The sequence below is a fragment of the Stegodyphus dumicola genome, chromosome 8 (genome assembly GCF_044657685.1).
Source record: "Stegodyphus dumicola isolate Sdum_Otavi_A_Nest chromosome 8, ASM4465768v1".
NCBI classification, from domain to species: Eukaryota; Metazoa; Arthropoda; class Arachnida; order Araneae; family Eresidae; genus Stegodyphus; species Stegodyphus dumicola.
The window spans coordinates 151,328,240-151,347,895 of record NC_140775.1 but is presented as its reverse complement, the minus strand read 5'-3'; the positions used below and the strand labels follow the sequence as shown (position 1 = coordinate 151,347,895).

The 19,656-nt window shown below is 34.4% G+C and overlaps 1 protein-coding gene across 1 annotated transcript in view; it reads right to left on the bottom strand.

The window, feature by feature from the left end:
• LOC118184652 (uncharacterized) overlaps nucleotides 1-19,656 on the bottom strand; it is a 254,716-nt gene that overhangs the window by 185,763 nt on the left and 49,297 nt on the right. Inside the window, exon 2 of the mRNA XM_085822584.1 lies at nucleotides 10,068-10,120. Within this exon, the coding sequence (XP_085678710.1) occupies nucleotides 10,068-10,103 (36 nt within the window). The 5' untranslated portion in view covers nucleotides 10,104-10,120. The remainder of the gene's footprint in view (nucleotides 1-10,067; nucleotides 10,121-19,656) is intronic.

The following is a 19,656-nucleotide window of genomic DNA, read 5'->3' as shown; positions in this document are numbered from 1 at the left end:
AGTTAAAAGGCAGAGGCAAATGAAATTATTTTTCAGAAATAATTCATGAATGTAGTTTAATAGGATACACAGAATGGGGAATTTCATAAACTGGCTAAATATTTAGCAAGTAAGTGATTCAGTTGCTAAGTCCATTTATGAATTATAATTTTATTTTCAAATTCAGTGCAATTACAATGAAAGATTAATTTTTGAGGAAAATAAACTTTTGTCGAGTTGCGAATTATTGTAATTCAGTAAAATAGCATATTTCTTATTTAATTTATTGGCATTTAATGCATAAAAATATATTTAATACTTTGTTATAACTATAACAGGTCAGTTCATCGTACTACCTGTTGACATCATTTACTTCCTGAGTTATTACTTCTATTTACAGTTGTCAAAAATGAAATTCATGAGTTTGATAGCACAGCAGCCAACAGAAGTTTGGCATTTGGCTTCAGCGTCAGAATTTATGTAAACTTTTTAATCACTATATAGCGTATATTTTCAGAACTGGATTAAATATTTAAAACTTAACCAAAAATTTAGAAAATTTCAAAATATAAAATTTTATACGTATGCTTTTTGTTTCAACAATCCAGCTTAATAATTTTCTTTTCACGAGTGTTCAGACGGAGACTTTAACTAAATGTTTAACTACTGTCCAGCTAAGAAGGTGCTAATTTAGGACGATAAGCAATTCTGATAAAGCAGAATCATAGCACTATTTGTTCGAAAGCCTTGGTGCTATATCAATATGTGCATTGTTCAAAATGAGAAATGACCTTGAACTAGTAATTTGCTTCTTGTAGTATTCCAACTAGTAATTTGCTTCTTTTTTTTTTTTTAGACTTTTAATGGTTGAAAATATGCGAAACGCATTGTATGATATAACAGGAAAACTGAAATGTTCTTTTGACTTATCTTTTCACTTATCTACATTAACATCAAATTAGTTCTATAAATTTTGCTTATGCTTGTTGGCTTAGTCTTTGGGCACCTTATAGGTAGGTAATTATGGGAATTTCCAAAGTCATTTCTCATTTTGAACAATGCACGTATTGATGTAGCACCAAGACTTTCGAACAAATACTGCTATGATTCAGCTTCATCAGAATTGCTTATCGTCCTAAATTAGCACCTTCTTAGCTGGACAGTAGTTCTTCACGCTGCAACACCGACTTTTCTACAACCGGATACTAAGTTACTGTTCGGTTAACTTACAATTCACAACACTTAACTAGCATTCTCGGTAATGGCTTAGCCTAATCTCATTTCTTCCATCTTCATTATGTTAGCTTCAGAAATGCTATGCACAATTTCAGCTTATCCTATTCAGGATGTAGCTATCGCCCAGGCGCATGTTCCAAGTGCTCCCATGCACTTAAGTCTTTCAGTTTTGAAGGAGAATCCGCCTGCTAAAAAATACAAGAGTCTCACATTCTCCTATATTTCAAGCAACCTCTTGAAAGAATTTCGGTACGACAATATTTTAATAAATACTCTCATACCATAAAGACAGTACACTCTTAGAAACATCCATGGTTTGTCCGGGATTCAAACCCAGCTCCAGGTCTATGATACTAGGCTTCCTACCACCATGGTATGTAGAGCCATATAATTGAAATGAGAAAGGTCACACTTACTTCTCTATGCATCATTTCATGCAAAATAAATGCATGGATAGTAACAGTGAGCTCTTAGATGAAGCTAAAGAAAAACTTCCTATGAGAATGTGATAAAGATATTCTTGAGAAGATGCGGTCTTCATGTAAAAATAACGATGGTTTAACGCTTTTAAAGTATTATTGTATTTACTTCCGTATTCTCCTAATTTTATTATACGAAAATCGACAGGGGAGAATTGTAGAGACATTGGGTATTTTTTTAAACCAGGCGATGAAAAATGAGCAATGCCCTCGCCGGTACTCGAAACTCTCATTTATGCGTCGAGCGCGTTGACCACTACACCACGAAGGCATGCAAAGAAGGCGGGAGAAATACCTTATAAAACTATGAGAACAATTTAATTTTAGGGTAACAACGTATCAAATGAGCAAGGATTCATGGATAAATTATTAGCAACTGTCACGATATTATTTACTTCTTAAAAAAAAACCTACATTCCACTAAGAAAACACAGAAATATTAACATTAAAATATTTAATAAGATATTTTCATTTCTACTTTCCTGTATCTTGAATACCTCCCACTCTAACGTTGTTTATTCTTACTCCCTAGCGCTCAAATCGTTCAGCTCTGCTGGAACTGCTATCTGTGTCGTCTGCTACAGCTTGCAAGTCATAGCCATTGTCGCCACTGTCCTAGTATTCATCATCGTACAGTCCGCCTTCCAACGTGCAATTATCTTAAGAACCAGCAAGAACATTAGGTATCCCCGTTTTCTTGAAGTCCTTCACTATTTTTACTTTATCAATCAGATCTCATACACTCAGAATACACGAGCAAATCAAGTGGTAAAACCAAGTCAAACACTACAAGGAGGAATCAATTTCAAAATTCAGGGAAGCTCGCCTTTCTGAAATGCTTGAGAACGAGGATATCAAGCATTATATGATCAATTGAAAAAAAATTCAGAAACTTGAACTCAAAAGCTAAGGGTAAATTCAGGGATGAATAGCGTATTTAACATAATAAAAGAATTGCACTCAACTTGATCAAATCTGATCAATTTTTGAATATTGCTCGGTTTTAAAAAAATCATTAATTTTGAAATATGTAATTTAATTTATTTTTTAAATCCTTCACTAGTTAAGGATATGTATCAATGTATCACTGTAGGGGATAGTATCAAGTAGTTTTATGCAGCAAAATGAAATATGAAAATCATATAAAATATGCAAAATGATACGAGATATACAGTCCTTTTCTTTCTGCAGTTAATATAGGGCAAAGTCTATCAGTCGCTAGCGTGGTTACCTATACTTATATTTAAAAAACGTTTGTACTTCTTAGAAAAGAAAAAGAAAAAATTCTTGACTCGCGTTATAACAAAAATTGACCGAGATATTTGATTTCAAAATTTGGAACGTCATTTTCCACTTCCCTTGAGGAATCCGTTAATAAATAAATTAGAATAATTCTAAGTTGATTTTTCTCTTTAGCCGCCGAGACGGAAAAGTGGTTAGTAACACTGACTACCGTACCGAAGGGCCCAGGCTCGAATCCCGAAGAAGGCATGGATATAATTTACCTGCCCTTTCAGTGAGGCAACAGCGGCTCACCTATTAGGTGCCTCTATAATAAAATGACCACAGCTTCCGGCCGTAGTAGTGGCCACTGCCTATAAACGGCTAGAGCCCGCCATTGGGGAAAAACATTTTCCCCAAAAAATGCAATTAAACGATAATATTTGATTATTTACTAGTGTAGCATTCTTTAGTTTCCAGTTTTGTTATAATGATACGCCAAAAGAATTTTCACATAAGTAATTTATAGTTCTACAAAATGCTGCTAAAAATATGTTACTAATAAACTCATGAAGTTTAATTAATTTAGTATCATAATTTAATAATCGTACAAAATTTTCCTTTAACTGAAAATATTTTAATATATGTATATAATCTTATGAGTTGGCTATATGCCGATAGGAGCATGCCAGTGTTTTCTGAAATTCGAATTCTAGAAGATTCTATGAATAAGAACTCATTTTAAAAAAACTTCACATTCATCAATACTTTTCATGACAAAGCTGCTTAGAAATACCCATCCTTTAATTTCTCGATATCAGGAACTTTTTCTTAAACTCATTTTCTAAACGTAAATTATTTTATAGCAACGATAGTAAGTTTCCAATTCATATTCAGATTACCTGCGCATACCACATACCCTGTCTTAGGCTTTGAACTCATTTATCCTCAGCTTTGTTGCAAAGGACTTGGAAGGCATGTAAAAATGAAACATGATTTCTCTCCACAAAGCAGATACTATCTCAAATCTGCTACCACAGTGCAAACTTTAATTTGCGAAGTGGAAATGATTTTCTCAGAGACAGGAAAGCGTCACCAATCACTTCTGTGAAAATTGTGTACGAGAGTTTGAATTTATAATCTAAAATGTAGTCATAATTGACAAAAGCTTTAATTTCCTGATATTGCGAATTTTCAACACTTGGCGAGAAATTATGGGAGTTGCTAATTATGGACTCATTTATTAGGTGATAGTCAAATCTGTATGCAAAGTAGTATTCCGTTTATACCGCTGAGCATTTGCTATTGTTACGAACATTTTGCTTTGAAGTTGCTGATTTTTATTCCGTGGATTGACACTGTACTGACTCAAAAAAGGTGTAGTAACTGAGGAGGGGCTTTTACAATTAAAGTTTTAATTGCTTTATTAATACTAGCCGCTTATGCAGCCAGCCGCCTAAAACAGTTATAGAAAGGAGAAAATATGCAATGATTTTAATGAATCCAGCTAATGTAGTTTCTCGTGTCCAGCTGGAAATTAATAATAATCGAAATGAATTCGTTAATTGCTTTTAAGTCGCTTGGTTTGTTATTTAGTAACAGAATAAAATTGAAAGAAAAATAAAATATTACCTTAACGCTTTGCTGAACGACAATACACCCTTAGGAAGATAAAATATTTTATCTTCCTAAGTATCTTCCTAAGATAAAAATATTTTATCTTCCTAAATATTTTATCTGCCAGTGGCAACACATTTCTTTTAAAACACTCAGTTTCGTGATTAAATTTGAAAAATTAAATTCGAAAATTAATTAGAAATATGATTAAATTCGAAATATGCATTTTGTCGAATGATAGCATAAAAGTTTCTTATCGCTCAGTTTCAATCATAAGACAATTAAATTTGCTCAAAATACGACATATATAAATAGCAAATTCGAAATTCAAAATTCAGGCTTTGAGGTGCACATCCTCGAGTGGAGGACTTCGTTTGTGTTCAAAATTTAGTCACTGAACGTGCCGTCTTTTTCTGCAGTGTGATTAAATTCAGAAAACAAATATATTGAGTTTTGCTAAGTGGCAACACACTTCTTTTGTATTGCTGATTTTTCTAATTAAATTTGAAACATAAATATCTTTCTCGAAACAGAGTGGAAACACGAAGGGTTTAAATCTCTGAGCTTTTAATCAAACGTTAATTGAATTCGCATAAAATAGAAAATAAATTATAAGCAAATTCAAAATTTTGGGCCTAGAGTGCACATATTCGAGTGGAGAACTATTTATGTCCGAAATTTGTCGGTTCTGTATGCCTCTGTTTTTCCACAGTGCGAGAAACATACATACATACATTTTTCTCCCTCCTTTCTGTATGCCTTCGTGGTGTAACGGTAGCACACTCGGAGCGTATTCGAGAGGTCCACGTTCGAGTCCCGTCGAGGGCATTGCTCATTTTTCACGTATCCTGCTTCAAAATAACCTCATGATTCTGCAAATGGTAACAATGATCTCAAGAATTAAGTTTAAGAGTCGATGATTATTCAATGGCGTTTATTTGTACGTGTAAGCAAACTGAACTGTTTCAGGAACAATTTATTTTTTTAACCCAGGTGTGAAGCGAATCATTGAAGGCGCGATTTATTAAGAGTTAGAAGATTTGATTTTCAAGTTAAATGAGAAAATCGAGAAGTTTCTTACTCCCTCCATAGTTCTTCATATGGTAATTGCTTTGAAAAATGCATATATCTTATTATATCTCGAAAGACTGCACATGAAAACATGGCTCCGAATATAACGAAAAAAATAAATTTTTCAATGTGGTTTTTAGTCACAGCGCATGTTTCGGTAAAAATGCATAAAACTTTAAATTCTATACGGACCTCGTAGAAATGTGTCTGTAGCACAAATGTTTTTATTAGCTGAATTAGTCAAAAAGTGTCATATAATCAAAATTATTCGATTTCTAACTGATTAGAATTTTTTGAAACCTTCTGTAAAATTATTAAAATTGACGACACATGCATTTCTTTTATCAGCATCAGCATCAGTACAAAACCTCAGTTATACTTTCCTTACTAATCAGAATTTAACAGTAACTTAGCAGACTGCTAGTATATAAATTTTAATTTTACGTGATTACACTAGATGTCATACGACCGCATTGTCTTATCTTCAAAACTTATCTTATTTGATTTATTTCTCGAAACATAGCCATAGCTCTACAATCAAAATAGAAGATTTTTATTCAAAGAAATATTTAATTTGGAAATCTTATTTAATTCTCCGTATATAATTCTGTATTCTGCTTTATAAACTTCCCTGTCACCGGCAGCGAAATATCGTGTGTTTAAATCTAAAAATTCCTGTTATAAAGTAAACCTTATTTTCCGAGAATGTAAGTTGCAGTAAGAGAAGAGTGTATTTGTTTTACAGAATTAACAAAATCTAGTGCCTGAATTGAAATTTTAGTTCTCAGATCATAGCTATTAACTAATTATGAAATGATCTTCGTTACTATTTGAAGCATTAGCTTATTAAAAACCTAACAACCATTAAAGTTAATTAAAAGAGTTAGAAATATATGCAAGTAATTATGAACTGGAGAATTTATTCTGTAAAAAGAAGAAACTCAAGAATTCGGCATTTGGAAAGTGTCCAAGACAGACAATTTATTACACACGCGAATCAAGTTACTTCTTATTTTCTTACGGTGTTACTTGTTTTATGCAGTATATGGTTAATTAGCTTTTAAAACCTCAACAGATTAATTTTAATCATCTTTTTTTTTTTTTTTTTTTTTTTTTGTTTGTTTGTTTGTTTGTAAAGTCAACTTCTTCTTTCAGACGATGAGACGAAAAGTATGCATCCAATACAGGATACTGTTTTCTTATTCTGCAGAAATAAAAATGAATCTCATTTCAAATGATTATTTGATGATGCACATAATCCTCCATCCGAATATTTGCAGCTTGAAGCACGAATTTTGAATTTGTTTTTTTATTATTATTATTAGCTCAAAGGGCAATAGCTCAGAAAGTCTATTAAAATTTCGTTTTGGCATTTGCGTCGAAAACTTTAAATGCCCGTTTCACTTTTCAATCTGTTGCCACCAAATTTTAGAGTCCTGCATTATATTTAAAGAAATTAAATAATGAAGAATCTGCATAAATGTAGCTATGTTTCTCGCATTGTGATAAAACAACGGTACCTAGAGCCATGTAGCTTTGAATAGCGTAATCCTCCGACGAATATGGGCGTATGGAAGCCTAATTTGGAATTTGTTCAATTATCGATTTCATATTTTGTATCACTTAACGAATTTTTGATTAGCAAACTCAACGATTTCAAAGCGAGCAATGGCAACACTGTACGAAAAAAAAATATTTTTATCTCTAACGAAAGAGACTGTGTACCGGAAATTCTGAAGATATGCTCATTTTAAAATTATTCTGTGATATTGCTGTCAAATGGAATTTTATGGTTTAAGTGCGAAGAACATCATATTTAATAAATAAAGATAACACACAAAACGTTAAAAAAAGTCCTTTTGTGCGTAATGTAAAATCTGAAGGCTTTCAGATATTTTTTTAATTTCATACTTCGTAGAATCAATTAAATTTCTGATTAACAAACTCGCCGATTTAAAACTGAGCAGTGGCCAAAACGTAAAATATTTAACTTTCAACTTTAAACAACAAACTTGCTATTTCAAATTAAAATACTTTTATATTCCGCTTGCCGCGTGTTGCCATTCAGTATATCATAAGCTTTTAACTTTCAAATTTAATCAATCTATTATTGATCAACAAACTAAACAGTTTAAAAACAATAAACGCAGTTTCTAAGAATGTTTTTGTACTTTTTAATCTGATTTATTTAAATCAAAATGTACTAAATCATGAAATATCTAATCAGAAATATAAAATACTTTGATGAAATTACACCAGCTGAACTTAATTAATTATTATATATCTTTTCAGCTTTATAATTACTATTTTAGCCTGTTAATCGCGCAAGGGACTGGTATTAAAATACCAAAGGTAAAAAACAGCACAATTGAGAATACAATGAAAATGGCTCTGCAAAGAACAGGTGAGCAGAAAAAGAGAGTTTGATGGGAGAATTATTACTTTTAAACATTTTAGCTCTTTGAGCGTTGTTATTTACAAGAAAGAAAATAATAACTTATGCTAACATATAAATGTAAAATGATTGACAAAATGATTATTATGTCAATCATTTTAACGTCTGTATTGTATAAAATTTTATAATTTTCTTACAAATATTTATAAATCTAAAATTCTATTTTAGATGCTCCATGGACCATTTTTGTCATTCGCAGAGATTTCTATTCTTTTTGCTTTTGAATGTGAAAGATGAAATAATAACAGTTACACATACTTATCTGTTAAAAGCAAGAGTATTGAAATATTTAAAATTATCATTGTTTAAAAACGAAACTCAACTGAAGTTTTTTTCAGGACTGAAGCTTTACTTTTCCTGGAGTCATTTGCTAAGTAAGATTTCAATATTTTAACTTTATGATGGCCACTTACTATAGAATTCAAAATGGTACAGTTATAGAAAAGCACTGTTGTATTTTAAGTATAATCAAAAGTACGTAAAAACCTTATTCTGATGAGTTATATACACTGCTCGACATTGAAAATGCAACATCAAGAAGGAGTGGTCAGAACTTTATGCAAATATTAGAGTAGACGCACGTTAGAGTTATGCGAATGATGTGAAATGCGCAGCTTTCCGACGCACGTGAAGTAAGATATAAGGGAAGGAATGGGAATGGGCAATATTCGTGTCGTTATTTCTGCCAGACGAATTATCGAAGAAATTTGGTTTTTGTCCCGGATGATACGTGTAACAGGAGAGAATGCCAGGCCGCCGTCAACGAAGGCACTTCCAGCAGATAGACGATTTTACGAGGGGTAAGGTGATCGGACTGAGAAAGGCGGGTTGGTTCTTACGTTAAATCGCAGCTGATACCCACATGGATGCGAGCACGGTGCATCGGCTATGGCGAACGTGGTTGGAACAAGGAAATGTGGGAAGAAGGAGGGGTGCAGGTTCAGCCAGAGTGACATCAGCGCGTGTGGATCGACGCATCCGCCGACAAGCTGTGGCGGTCCCGCAAATCACTTGTACCGCGATTCTGCAGCATGTGAAAGATACCCTGGATGTTCTTGTGTCGACCAGAACCATTTCCCGTCGATTGGTTGAACATGGCCTGCACTCACAGCATCCGTTAAGAAGACTGTCATTGACCCCACAGCATAGACGCCAAAGTTTAGACTGGTGCCGGACTGGAGCGATGTGGATGACAGAATGGCGAAATGTCGTGTTCTCAGATGAGTCACGCTTCTGTTTATCCAGTGACAGTCGCCGCATACCTGTGTGGCGTCGACGTGGAGTCAGATCTAATCCGGCAGTAGCTGTGGAACGCCTCACCGCGCTGCAACGTGGCATAATGGTTTAGGGCGCTATTGCCTGCGATTCCAGGTCACCTCTAGTTCGTATTCACGGCACTATGACGGCCCAACGATACTTGGATAATGTACTGCGGCGGTTGGCAGTCCCCCTATATTCAGGGGCTGCCTAATGCAATTTTTCAGCAGGATAACGCCTGACCACACAATGCTCGCATCTGCCAACATGCTCTGTAAGGTATACAGATGCTTTCCTGGCCACCGTACTCTCCTGACCTGTCACCAATCAAACATGTGTAGGATGTGATTGGACGCCGTTTGCAGACTCTGCCCCTGCCTCGTTCATATCACGAACTGTGGCAAATGGTTGAAAGGGAATGGAGAGCCATCTCTCAGGACACCATCCGCACTCTTATTAACTTTATGCCTAGACGTGTTTCTTCGTGCATCGTTGTCCCCGGTGGTCCTACATGCTACTGAGCCGACGCCATTCTCTTTCTTCTGACTATCATTTTGAAATAAAGATCACTTATTGTTTCTTGCTGTCTCTGCCTTTTTTCAAAATTTCATCACATTCTGACCACTCCTTCTTGGTGTTGCATTTTCAATGTCGAGCAGTGTATAATTAATTTATTTACGTATAGTATTGCTGCACATTTTATAGAACTAAAATTCTGTTACATACAAAGAAGAAGGAATTTTGTTACTTACATCCAAACTTAAGTTCACATTTCGAAGATCATACATTTCCACAAGTGATGAGCCTGTGAATTATGAATTCCACATTCAGAGAAATAAAATAAATTTAATAATTTATAGTTTGCAATGCTTAATTCCAAACAAATTCCAAATAACAAATGCTTTAATTCCAAACCATTTATTCACGCAGTGATGCTATTTTCATTCCAGTGCCAGATTTCGTGATTAACTTGCTAAATTTAATAAAATTCCAGCACGCATTTCCATAAGAATGAAAAAATGTTTTTAATTAATTAAGAAAACTGAAACATTATTTTACAAAATTCAAAGAATTTTTCTGAAACAGAGCAAACAAATTTTAAGTTTAAATTTTTCGTGCTTTTAAAAACAGAGTTTGATAACTCACTGTTACATTTCTCCTCTAACAGAAGTCAGAAATTAAAGTTATTTCAATACAACCTCACCCAAACGACTCTTATTGTTGTAACGAAGCAGAAACATAAATCACAAATGACTCTTTGCTTGTAATTTTATCAGACTTAATAATAAGCTATCAATTTCATTTAAATTTCTTACGATATTCATTCGTGAAAACGCTAAGAATGAGAATAATAAAATTTATGCGGTGTAAAAAAGCCGATCCTAATTTTATTCTTTTAACATGAAACCGAACGAAATATCTAATCCATCATTGTTTAAATAAAGGAAATAGAAAGCTTCTGGAATATCTTTCAATCTGGAAACATGATTTCCTGTGCAGCTGTTTTATTTTATGCTTTATTTTGAATAAATTTCGAATTAAAAGGACTCCTTTGTTCTAGCTTTCTTACTTTGTACAATTTGCTTTAATTTTTAAGAACATGAAAAGTGCTTGATGATCATTTCGCCTTTTTTCAATAAAATTAATTCATTTAGAAGTTAAAATTCTGAATACTTCGCAAATAGAGCAGAAATGATTTTTCATTAATTTATCTCCGATTTTATTCATTTTAGGTTGCTTTATTTGTTCTGATAAAACAAGCAGTAGAACTGCTACTGCATTTTTTAGTTACTATCATTAATATTTGCAATTTAAATCCTCAGAATTTTAACAAAAGTATTATGGAAAATGAAGCACAGTTTTCCCTTGCGGTTTTTCTTCAGCGCTCTATATGTGAACAGACAATTCGCTTAAGCTAAACAGAGAAATTCTAGAAATGTCATTTTTATATAATAAATGCTATCAGTTATTAATTATTTGTTCTCAGATTGGAAAATAAATAGAAATGTCAGAATAAATGTCACTTCTGATTTATGTGGTGTCTTTAATCTTACAAAATTATTTGTCATAATGTATGAATATAAATTGGGTGAAAAGCTGTTTAATATTTTATTTTAAAAGTTTCTTCTTCTGCAAGTAAGGAGAATTGCGAAGTGCTTTCCATGTTTGTTAATTATCACTAAGACCTTTTAGCTTTAATTTTTCTGTTTTCCTAATATTGATGTTTGTTGCCCAAGGTGAAAGAAGTAAAGTTTTTAAAAATCATCTGTGTAAACAGTCTTTATTAACTCAGCTAAATAAACAGAAGAAAAGCTCATAAATTTTACTTAAGGAATACTTGCATAACAACCATGCGATATCTAACACTTGCACTGTTTCCTGGAACAAATTCGCATTTTGGAGACATTAAAAAGGTTGAATACCCATTTTTTTAGTCTAGCTATGAAGATCGATTGCTTATATTTCCTGGAACTTGTTTGTTATCTGCTTGTTTCTTGGATCTGTAAATCTTGGATCTGTAAATTTCTTGGATCTGCCTTGAAAGTAGGCATTCTATAGAATACCTACTTTGTCTTTGAGCTAAAACGCAAAAACATTCTGATAATTTCTATTTGAAATAATGACAGTATACGAAGGATTATTTAGTGATTAATATTCGACGCAAATGTAGTTTCATTAGGTATTATGAAGAGCAGAACGTATTTTGGTCAAGTGCAATGTAGGCTAGAAATTACTAAGGTTACTGCAAAGGGTTTTTCCTCCACCAACAGAACCATTTTTTGCCCTAGGTGCAAAGCTTTGTTTTGAAATAGGAAAAATAAGTTTGGGTTTGGTTTTTGGTTTTGGGGGAGGGGTACAAGAAAGTTTTAATCTTCTGGCTTAAGAAACGCAAATATGCTTATAATAAGGACCATTATATATTTGTTTCACTATCAGAATGAGCGTACTATTGTGGGGCACGCATTTGTTATGAAATTATAGATTAAGATGGCTTAGTAAAGATGTTTGGGAAAGAAAACGCAAAACAAAAGTTATGTTGTAGAAACATTAGGTGTTGTTTTTTGAAAGCAGAAAAGAAGAAAAATAGCAAACGCCTTCGCCGGGAATCGAACCACCGACCTCTGGAATACCGGCTCAGCTTGAAGAACCACTACACCACGAAGGACGCTAGGAAAGTGGGAGAAATACCCCATAATGTTACCAGATTCGGAAAAATTCGAAATTATGAATAGTTTTTTGTATCAACAAAGACAGACACTTTCTTCGGTAACCGAGTAATCTTTACAGACATCCTCCAATTTGACCCTTTTCGAAATTTTGTATTTGTATTTGTAATGTGTGGAAATAGAAATATGTAAGACTCTTCATAAAACTTAGACAGTAACTTCAGTGAAGCAACCTGGATAATTTCTGAGGCATGCTGAAGAAGAAATATAATAGCATGGAGAATCCCGTTCGAGTGTTCTTAGATGTCAGTAACTTATATACTACCTGACATTGAAAATGCAACATGAAGAAGGAGTGGCCGAAAATTATGCAAGTTTCAGAGCAGACGCACGTCACCGAGTTATGCTAATGATGTGAATTGTGCAGCTCTCCATCGCACGTTGAATAAGATATAAGGAAAGGAACCTGCAGAAGGTTCAATTTTCGTGCCGTCATTTCTGCTAGAAAAATCATCGTAGAAAATTTGTTCTTGTCTCAGAGAACGCGTGTAATAGCAGAGAACGTCAAGTCGTCGTCAGCGGAGGCAGTTCCAGCAACGAGGGACATGGTAATGGGACTGAGAAGGGCAGGTTCGTCCGTACGGCAAATCTCAGTTGATCGTATTCAGGGCACTATGACGGCCCAAAGATGGATGAGGTGCTACCGGCTGGTGACACTCCCTTATCTTCAGCAAGTGCCCAATGCTCTGTATCTGTAAGATAACGCCTGACCACACACTGCTCGCATCGGCCAACGTTTTTTGTAAGGTATGCAGGTGTTTCCCTGGATACCGTTCTCTTCTGATCGCTCACCAATCGAACACATTAGGGATGTGATTGGACTCTATATGCATACCCTGCCATTGCTGCTTTCAGAAGATGAACTGTGGCAAATGGTTGATATGGAATGGAGAGCCTTTCCTCAGGACAACCCCGTAGTCTTGTTGATTCGTACTTAGACGTGTTGCTTCGTGTATCGCCTTCCAAGCTGGTCCTACAACCTACTAAGCCGACGTTCTTCTCCCTTTGTATAATGTATGTTATTTTGAAGTAAAGATCACTTATTGTTCGTTGCCGTCTCTCTCTGTTTGACGTGTTTTATTACTTTATGACCACTCCTTCTCGGTGTTGCATTTTCAATGTCGGGTAGTGTATTTTCAGCACTTTTTTGACTGATTCTACATTTCATCGTACTAGAGTTCATTGTGAACTAAATGCCGTGTCCATTAAAGAATGTTTCAGATTATGGTTGATCTTTGATGGGGGTCCCCAACCCTTTGAAATACTGTATATTTTCAGTCGGGAGCCAGATATCCGGATTTCAACCAATATTCAAATTCAGAACCCTCTCTTTGCATTACAGGCACTCCACAACTGGCTACGTGAAGTTTGATTACTATCATCGGATCATTTCTATAATAGTTTCCAAAAATCAAGTAACAAAAGGAAAGTTGATGATAACTCAAAATGTGTGCAAGCAAAGTGGGAGAAACCTTCTGATAATAGTTATTGTACCTCTTGTAACTTAATATTAAACAGAATATTTACATATTGTGATATCAATATCAGCATAAAATCCCCTAAATTCAGACATACAAATTAATTACAGAAAGTTTCTTATTAGAGAGTTTGGTCATCCCGAACAGGAATGCAGGCCTGACAGCATTGTATTGTGCTATTTATGATATTATCAAAGAAATGCAAGAATATGAATGCCCATTGATTGCGTAAAGCAAATCTAAACGTATCTAAAGTTTGGGAAGGAAATTAGATTACAGTAACACGCCACCTGAGAGCGTCTTGGAGATTAAGATTAAGGCTGAGAGAGCTTCCTGGGCCTTCAATTTGTAGCATAGTTTCTTCTTTAATAAATTGGTGAGTAGTGTGAGGAGGGGCATTATCTGCTTGCAAAATGAAGATGCTGCCGATTACGGAAGTATGCCGAAAAACACTATAAAACCCAGTATGTCGTCTTTGTACTGCCGGAGACTCAGAGTTCCGTGTGACAGCACATAAATTGCGCGCCCACCTAAAGATTCTCCTCTCCGTACAAGAACACTACCTCTTACGTCGATATCTTTTTCTCGTATTTTAGAATGAAGATGTCAAGTATTTGCTTCTCTGTGTATGGTAAATGCGTCAAGAATCAATCTGCAAAACTAAGCGGGGCTGATCAGTGAACAGAACTGATCTCCACCAATTTTTAGTCCAGTTGTAAGATCTATCTCTACTTGTCCACATACACTTAGATTCTACAATGAACCTGGCGAATTCTCGCACAGGCGTCTAAGAGATGGACTCTCAGAAATCTAACCGGCGTGATACTAAACGGATATGGCGAAGAGGCTTACTAGCGTGACCGCGAAATAACAACGAAACGTGCGCTAGGCTAGCGAAATACGCTCTGAATAAACTGAGATAATCACACGTTTAAATAGCACTTCACTTAACTTTAAATTTACATCCTGGCGAGAGAATGTGAGGGAAAGTTTGATAAGTTGAGAACAGGAAAACTTAAAATAAATTTGTTATGCAAATTAAAAAAACCCTACAATGTTTACATCAATACGTGCCCAATTTAAACGCTCCCTCCGGTGATAGGAGGTAAGCGCGACACACAAATTCGGTCGCCTAGCATAGACCTCTTTCGTGCAGTCCTCTGCCTACTATCGTGGCTGATACTGTCTTTCCTGTAGTAAACATAAGTGTAGATCTGAGCTGAGATGGAGTTACAGTCCTGTTGCGACGTGCACTAAAACGCGAATACAGGTCATCTGCAGAAGTGATAATTCTTGACCTACCTTTGGTAGGTCCTCGAAAGGCTGAAACAGTAGTTAGAAAGTGGTTTCAAAACCGGCATCATAGAATATTTAGTGATCTAATATTCTATGATGTCAGACTGTCTTTGACATGCTTCTATTCAGTCTGTGGCTTCATAACCCCATTCTGCTGGCAAATATCGCCTAGATTTCATATTTATACAAAGTGTCGAAAATTTTAGTATATCGTCTTTCGCTGACGTATTTACATAAAAAGATAAGCAACGCTACTTTTTGCCTAATGCTACTCAATTCAGCTTCCTTTTGTTTGTAACATATCTAGATTTTAAGAGTGTCGTACTTTAACCGATGTATCGTGTTTTTTCAAGTTGTTTGTCAACTTCTGGAAACCAGTGCACTTGAAACGATAAATGGTAACTGAGAAATCCTTCAGAACAGCTGGCAAATGATTTACCGTCCCGCTGATATAATGTTTAGTGACGTTAACTACCGTATCCATGGGCTCGGGTTCGAATTCCATAGACATCATGGATGTTTGAAACTATGCAGTGTCTGTGCAGGGGCACTGAAAATACACGGTGAGCCGAAAGTTCTCTTTACAGACTGGCGGTAGGAAAAAAGGGAGTAAAAGAACTGAGGGTTGCTCCCTGGGTGTTTCCTTCAACACTGAGCTCAAAACCGCATAGTTAGTGCGACACGCGACAATGCCTGTATGACCACTGATAAAATGCAGATGTCCCCATATCAAATGATTCTGCTCTTAACGCTATTACCAAATGATGTGGTTATACCAGGCATTCTTCTTGCAAGACTCAGGTGCTATGCACGTGTAATATCAGGTGCCCGGATTAGAACCGCATCCTGTGTAGAACTAAGTAAGAATCGACATAGCTTTCTTGACATAACGTGCAAGAAGCCCATATGCGAGAAATAAATTCCCGTGCGTAATGCGTAGATTCAAGTCTTCGTATCTCATCACTCTGCTAACAATGCCGTGGTGATAATGGCAATTTGCTGCTGTATCAGAAAATATTTTAAAATGTAATTTGCTGCTGTAAAATATTGGCATAACGAGAATTCTTCTTGCAAGTGCATTATTAATAAAGTTTTCAGTCTTATTTTTTGGAACAGAAATTTTTTTTTATAAATTAGGGTGAAAACAAAATATTTAAAAATATTAACCTAATTGAAAATTATTTCTGATATTTCAAAAAGTTGTTGATAGCAGAAAACATGTAATCATTTACAAAATATTTTCATGCACATGTAAAAGTTGCATGAATATGCATGTAGCGTTACAAGTGAGAGAAACGTAAAAGTACAATAGAAAGCAAAGAAAAAAAATATTAAAAAAATTCAAATTATTCTCTTCCAGCTTTTTTCATCGTTGTGAGGAAATGAGGAAATTTGAATATGCAATCCCGGATTCAAGAGATCGTGCAAGCGAATTCTCTGGTGAATAAATGAAATCACGTACCAAAGCAAAATTTTCTGTCTAAAAGCATTTCTTTCTAACTTGCATTTAATGCGCTTTTTCCGCGCGTTTTATTTTAGGCAATCTTGATAATATTATTATTTAAGGAATATAAATAAAATAATCAATGTAAAGTAGTGGAGGATTTGTTTCTCTAACTGAAAACTTAGCAAAAGTCAATAATTAACAATTAGACGTAAATTCTCCCCCTCCATAAACAAATTTCTCATTGATATCATCTAAAAACACAATACTTGAGCAAGCATCATTTAGAACAACCAAATAAAAGTATTTGCCTCTGGAGCTTCGTTTACCGTAATAAGTACGGAATATATCCGTTTTGTTAACCTTCATAAATATTTTATCTAAACATTTATGTAAGAGCTGGAGAATGCACGATTTTGTTTGTCACTCTCAAATATGAAATCGGCCTTTCAATTCGTGACATAAACAGAGTATTTTAAAGTCAATTTAAATCAAATTAAAATCAAGAAGGCCTTTATGTGTAGTAATGAAATGATATTAATCGAGAAGAAGCTAGTTCGCATTATCGCGATGTATTGAATGAAATATTCATTTTATTAAATATACTTGTAAGAAAAATTTTAAAAATAGCTCTTCATTACACAAATGATACCTGAAATCGTAAACATATATGTAAACTTGGATCCAAGCCCTATCCAAGCTCTTCCCTTTCTCCCTCTCTCTGTCAATATTTTGATTCATCTCAATTTATTAAAACAAAGGATTTATCTAATTCCAGGAGATCATATTTTTATGGCAAGGCGCCTTAGTAAACTCATATATGAAATAACTGCACAGATAAGATATACATGTCATGCAACAGTTAGTAACTATTTAAATATGCTTTAAAGCAAATGAAAACACTGAAGCCAGTGGTCTCAAACTTGTGGGCCGTATTAGAGTCTTTTACGTAATTTTCATCACAATTAAAAGCAAATGCCAGAAATGCCTTTGAAATCTACAAATGCAGTTTTTTAATTTACACTGTGATATAAATATCATTCAAAGATTTGAAGATACAGATTTGATGAACCTTTTTCCGGACTTGGCCAAAAGATAAATACCCACAGTTACGAATTTTTGCAATCAGAATAAGCGCTTTGTTTGGGAATACATTTACGTGAATAATGTTTTTCGCAGTGGAAAATTAATAAGTTTAAAAAATAAACTGACGAGTGAGCATCAACAATTCATCTATTGACGATTAGTTCTTGTTTTAGTTTTCTATTTTCTTTTATTGCTTCTTGTAGGATTGCGAGTTCATCCTTTTTAGAGACTTCAATTGGGATTCTTCCCTTGCAGATCTTTTTAACGTTGTTAATGCCTACTTTGAGTTTAGAAAGTTATTTCATTTGTTTGTTTTTAATTTCTTCTGAGGTTTTCTCATGGTATGGGTTTATAGTAACCAGTGTCATTCATTTATGACGAACAGTGTTCTTCAGTTTCATTTAATTTTAGCAATTTATTTAAATTCATTGCACTTCCATATATCGTTGATTTCACTCGCTGGCTTCTGTAACCACAAGCCACTCGTAACCTAATAATTAGTTAATCATGAATAGCTGTTTCAACGGGAACCTGTAAACTTCAATCTAGTAGTATTCTTAAAATTTATTTAAATTAATTTTACTTTCTCACACTGGTGACCTATACAGTTAATCTCTTACTCCATAATATAAATTCCCATACCATTGAACCAATTTAGTCTACCGCCTCACACCGGTAACCCACTGGTTGACATCAAGTGGCACACAGCTTCGAAATCGTTGATAATCATCAGCCTTGATAGGGACCGTTATTCTTCCATTTAACTTTTATTCTAAAATATATCTAGATTCTCTGCACTGCGCCACTCTACAGGCGTGCATAGGGACACCTTTAATTAGAAAGAATATGTTTCATTTTAATTTTAATTTAAAATTTATCTCAAACTGCTCTGTTGCTTCCTAACATTGGCCCAGACTTGCCTTCCAGTAATACACAACCTGTAGTTCATCAGCGACAAACCTTAATGGTTACTGACGTATTCAGTTTAATTTACACATTCCAAGGCTTTCGAAGTAAAATTCCGAGGTGAAAACAACGCAGGGCGAAAATGTCGTGGTACAAAACATTGTGCTAAAAAATAAAGCAAAGAGAAAGCATCGCAGTTTTAAAAACACGTGGTACAAAATATCGTCGTCGAAATTAAAGCGGTACAAAAACTTCGCAGGTTAAAAACATCGTCGTCGAAAATATCGTGGCAAAAAATAAAGCACATGCAAATCATCGCATGACGATAACATCGCACAAATACGTTTTTTAGGTTTTAAAAGTTGTAAATACATATTCGCATAAAGATTTGGAAGCGCAAGAAATGTTAACGACACTTTAAGAATAAACGGAAACAAAACCAGCTATAATTTTCAACAAAATAACAGGTTAACAAACGTGGAAGAAAGTAATTTTATAATTAACTAAGCAATTTTTATAGATGTAACCTCAGTTGTTTATCTTCGTTTTCTAAGCATTTTAGGCTGTATTTTTCAGGAAACATAATGAGCAAAACTTTCTAAGAAAAGATAATTTATCAATCACCTTTGTTAGTTAACTATGTAAATTTAAAATTCTAATAACGGTTATAAATTGCATTAGTTTTCTACTCATTTAAAATTTTTAAAATGCTTAAGTTTTCTTACTACTATTTCATCAAAAATTTTAAGTTTACTCAAAGATATAAAATATAAAAGTAAAAATACCCCTCTTTCCTTCTTGCGCTCACAAATCATTATGCGAAAATGCATTTACAACTTTTAAAACCTGAAAAACGCATATGTGCGATATTATCGTCATGGGGTCATTTATAGGTATTTTATTT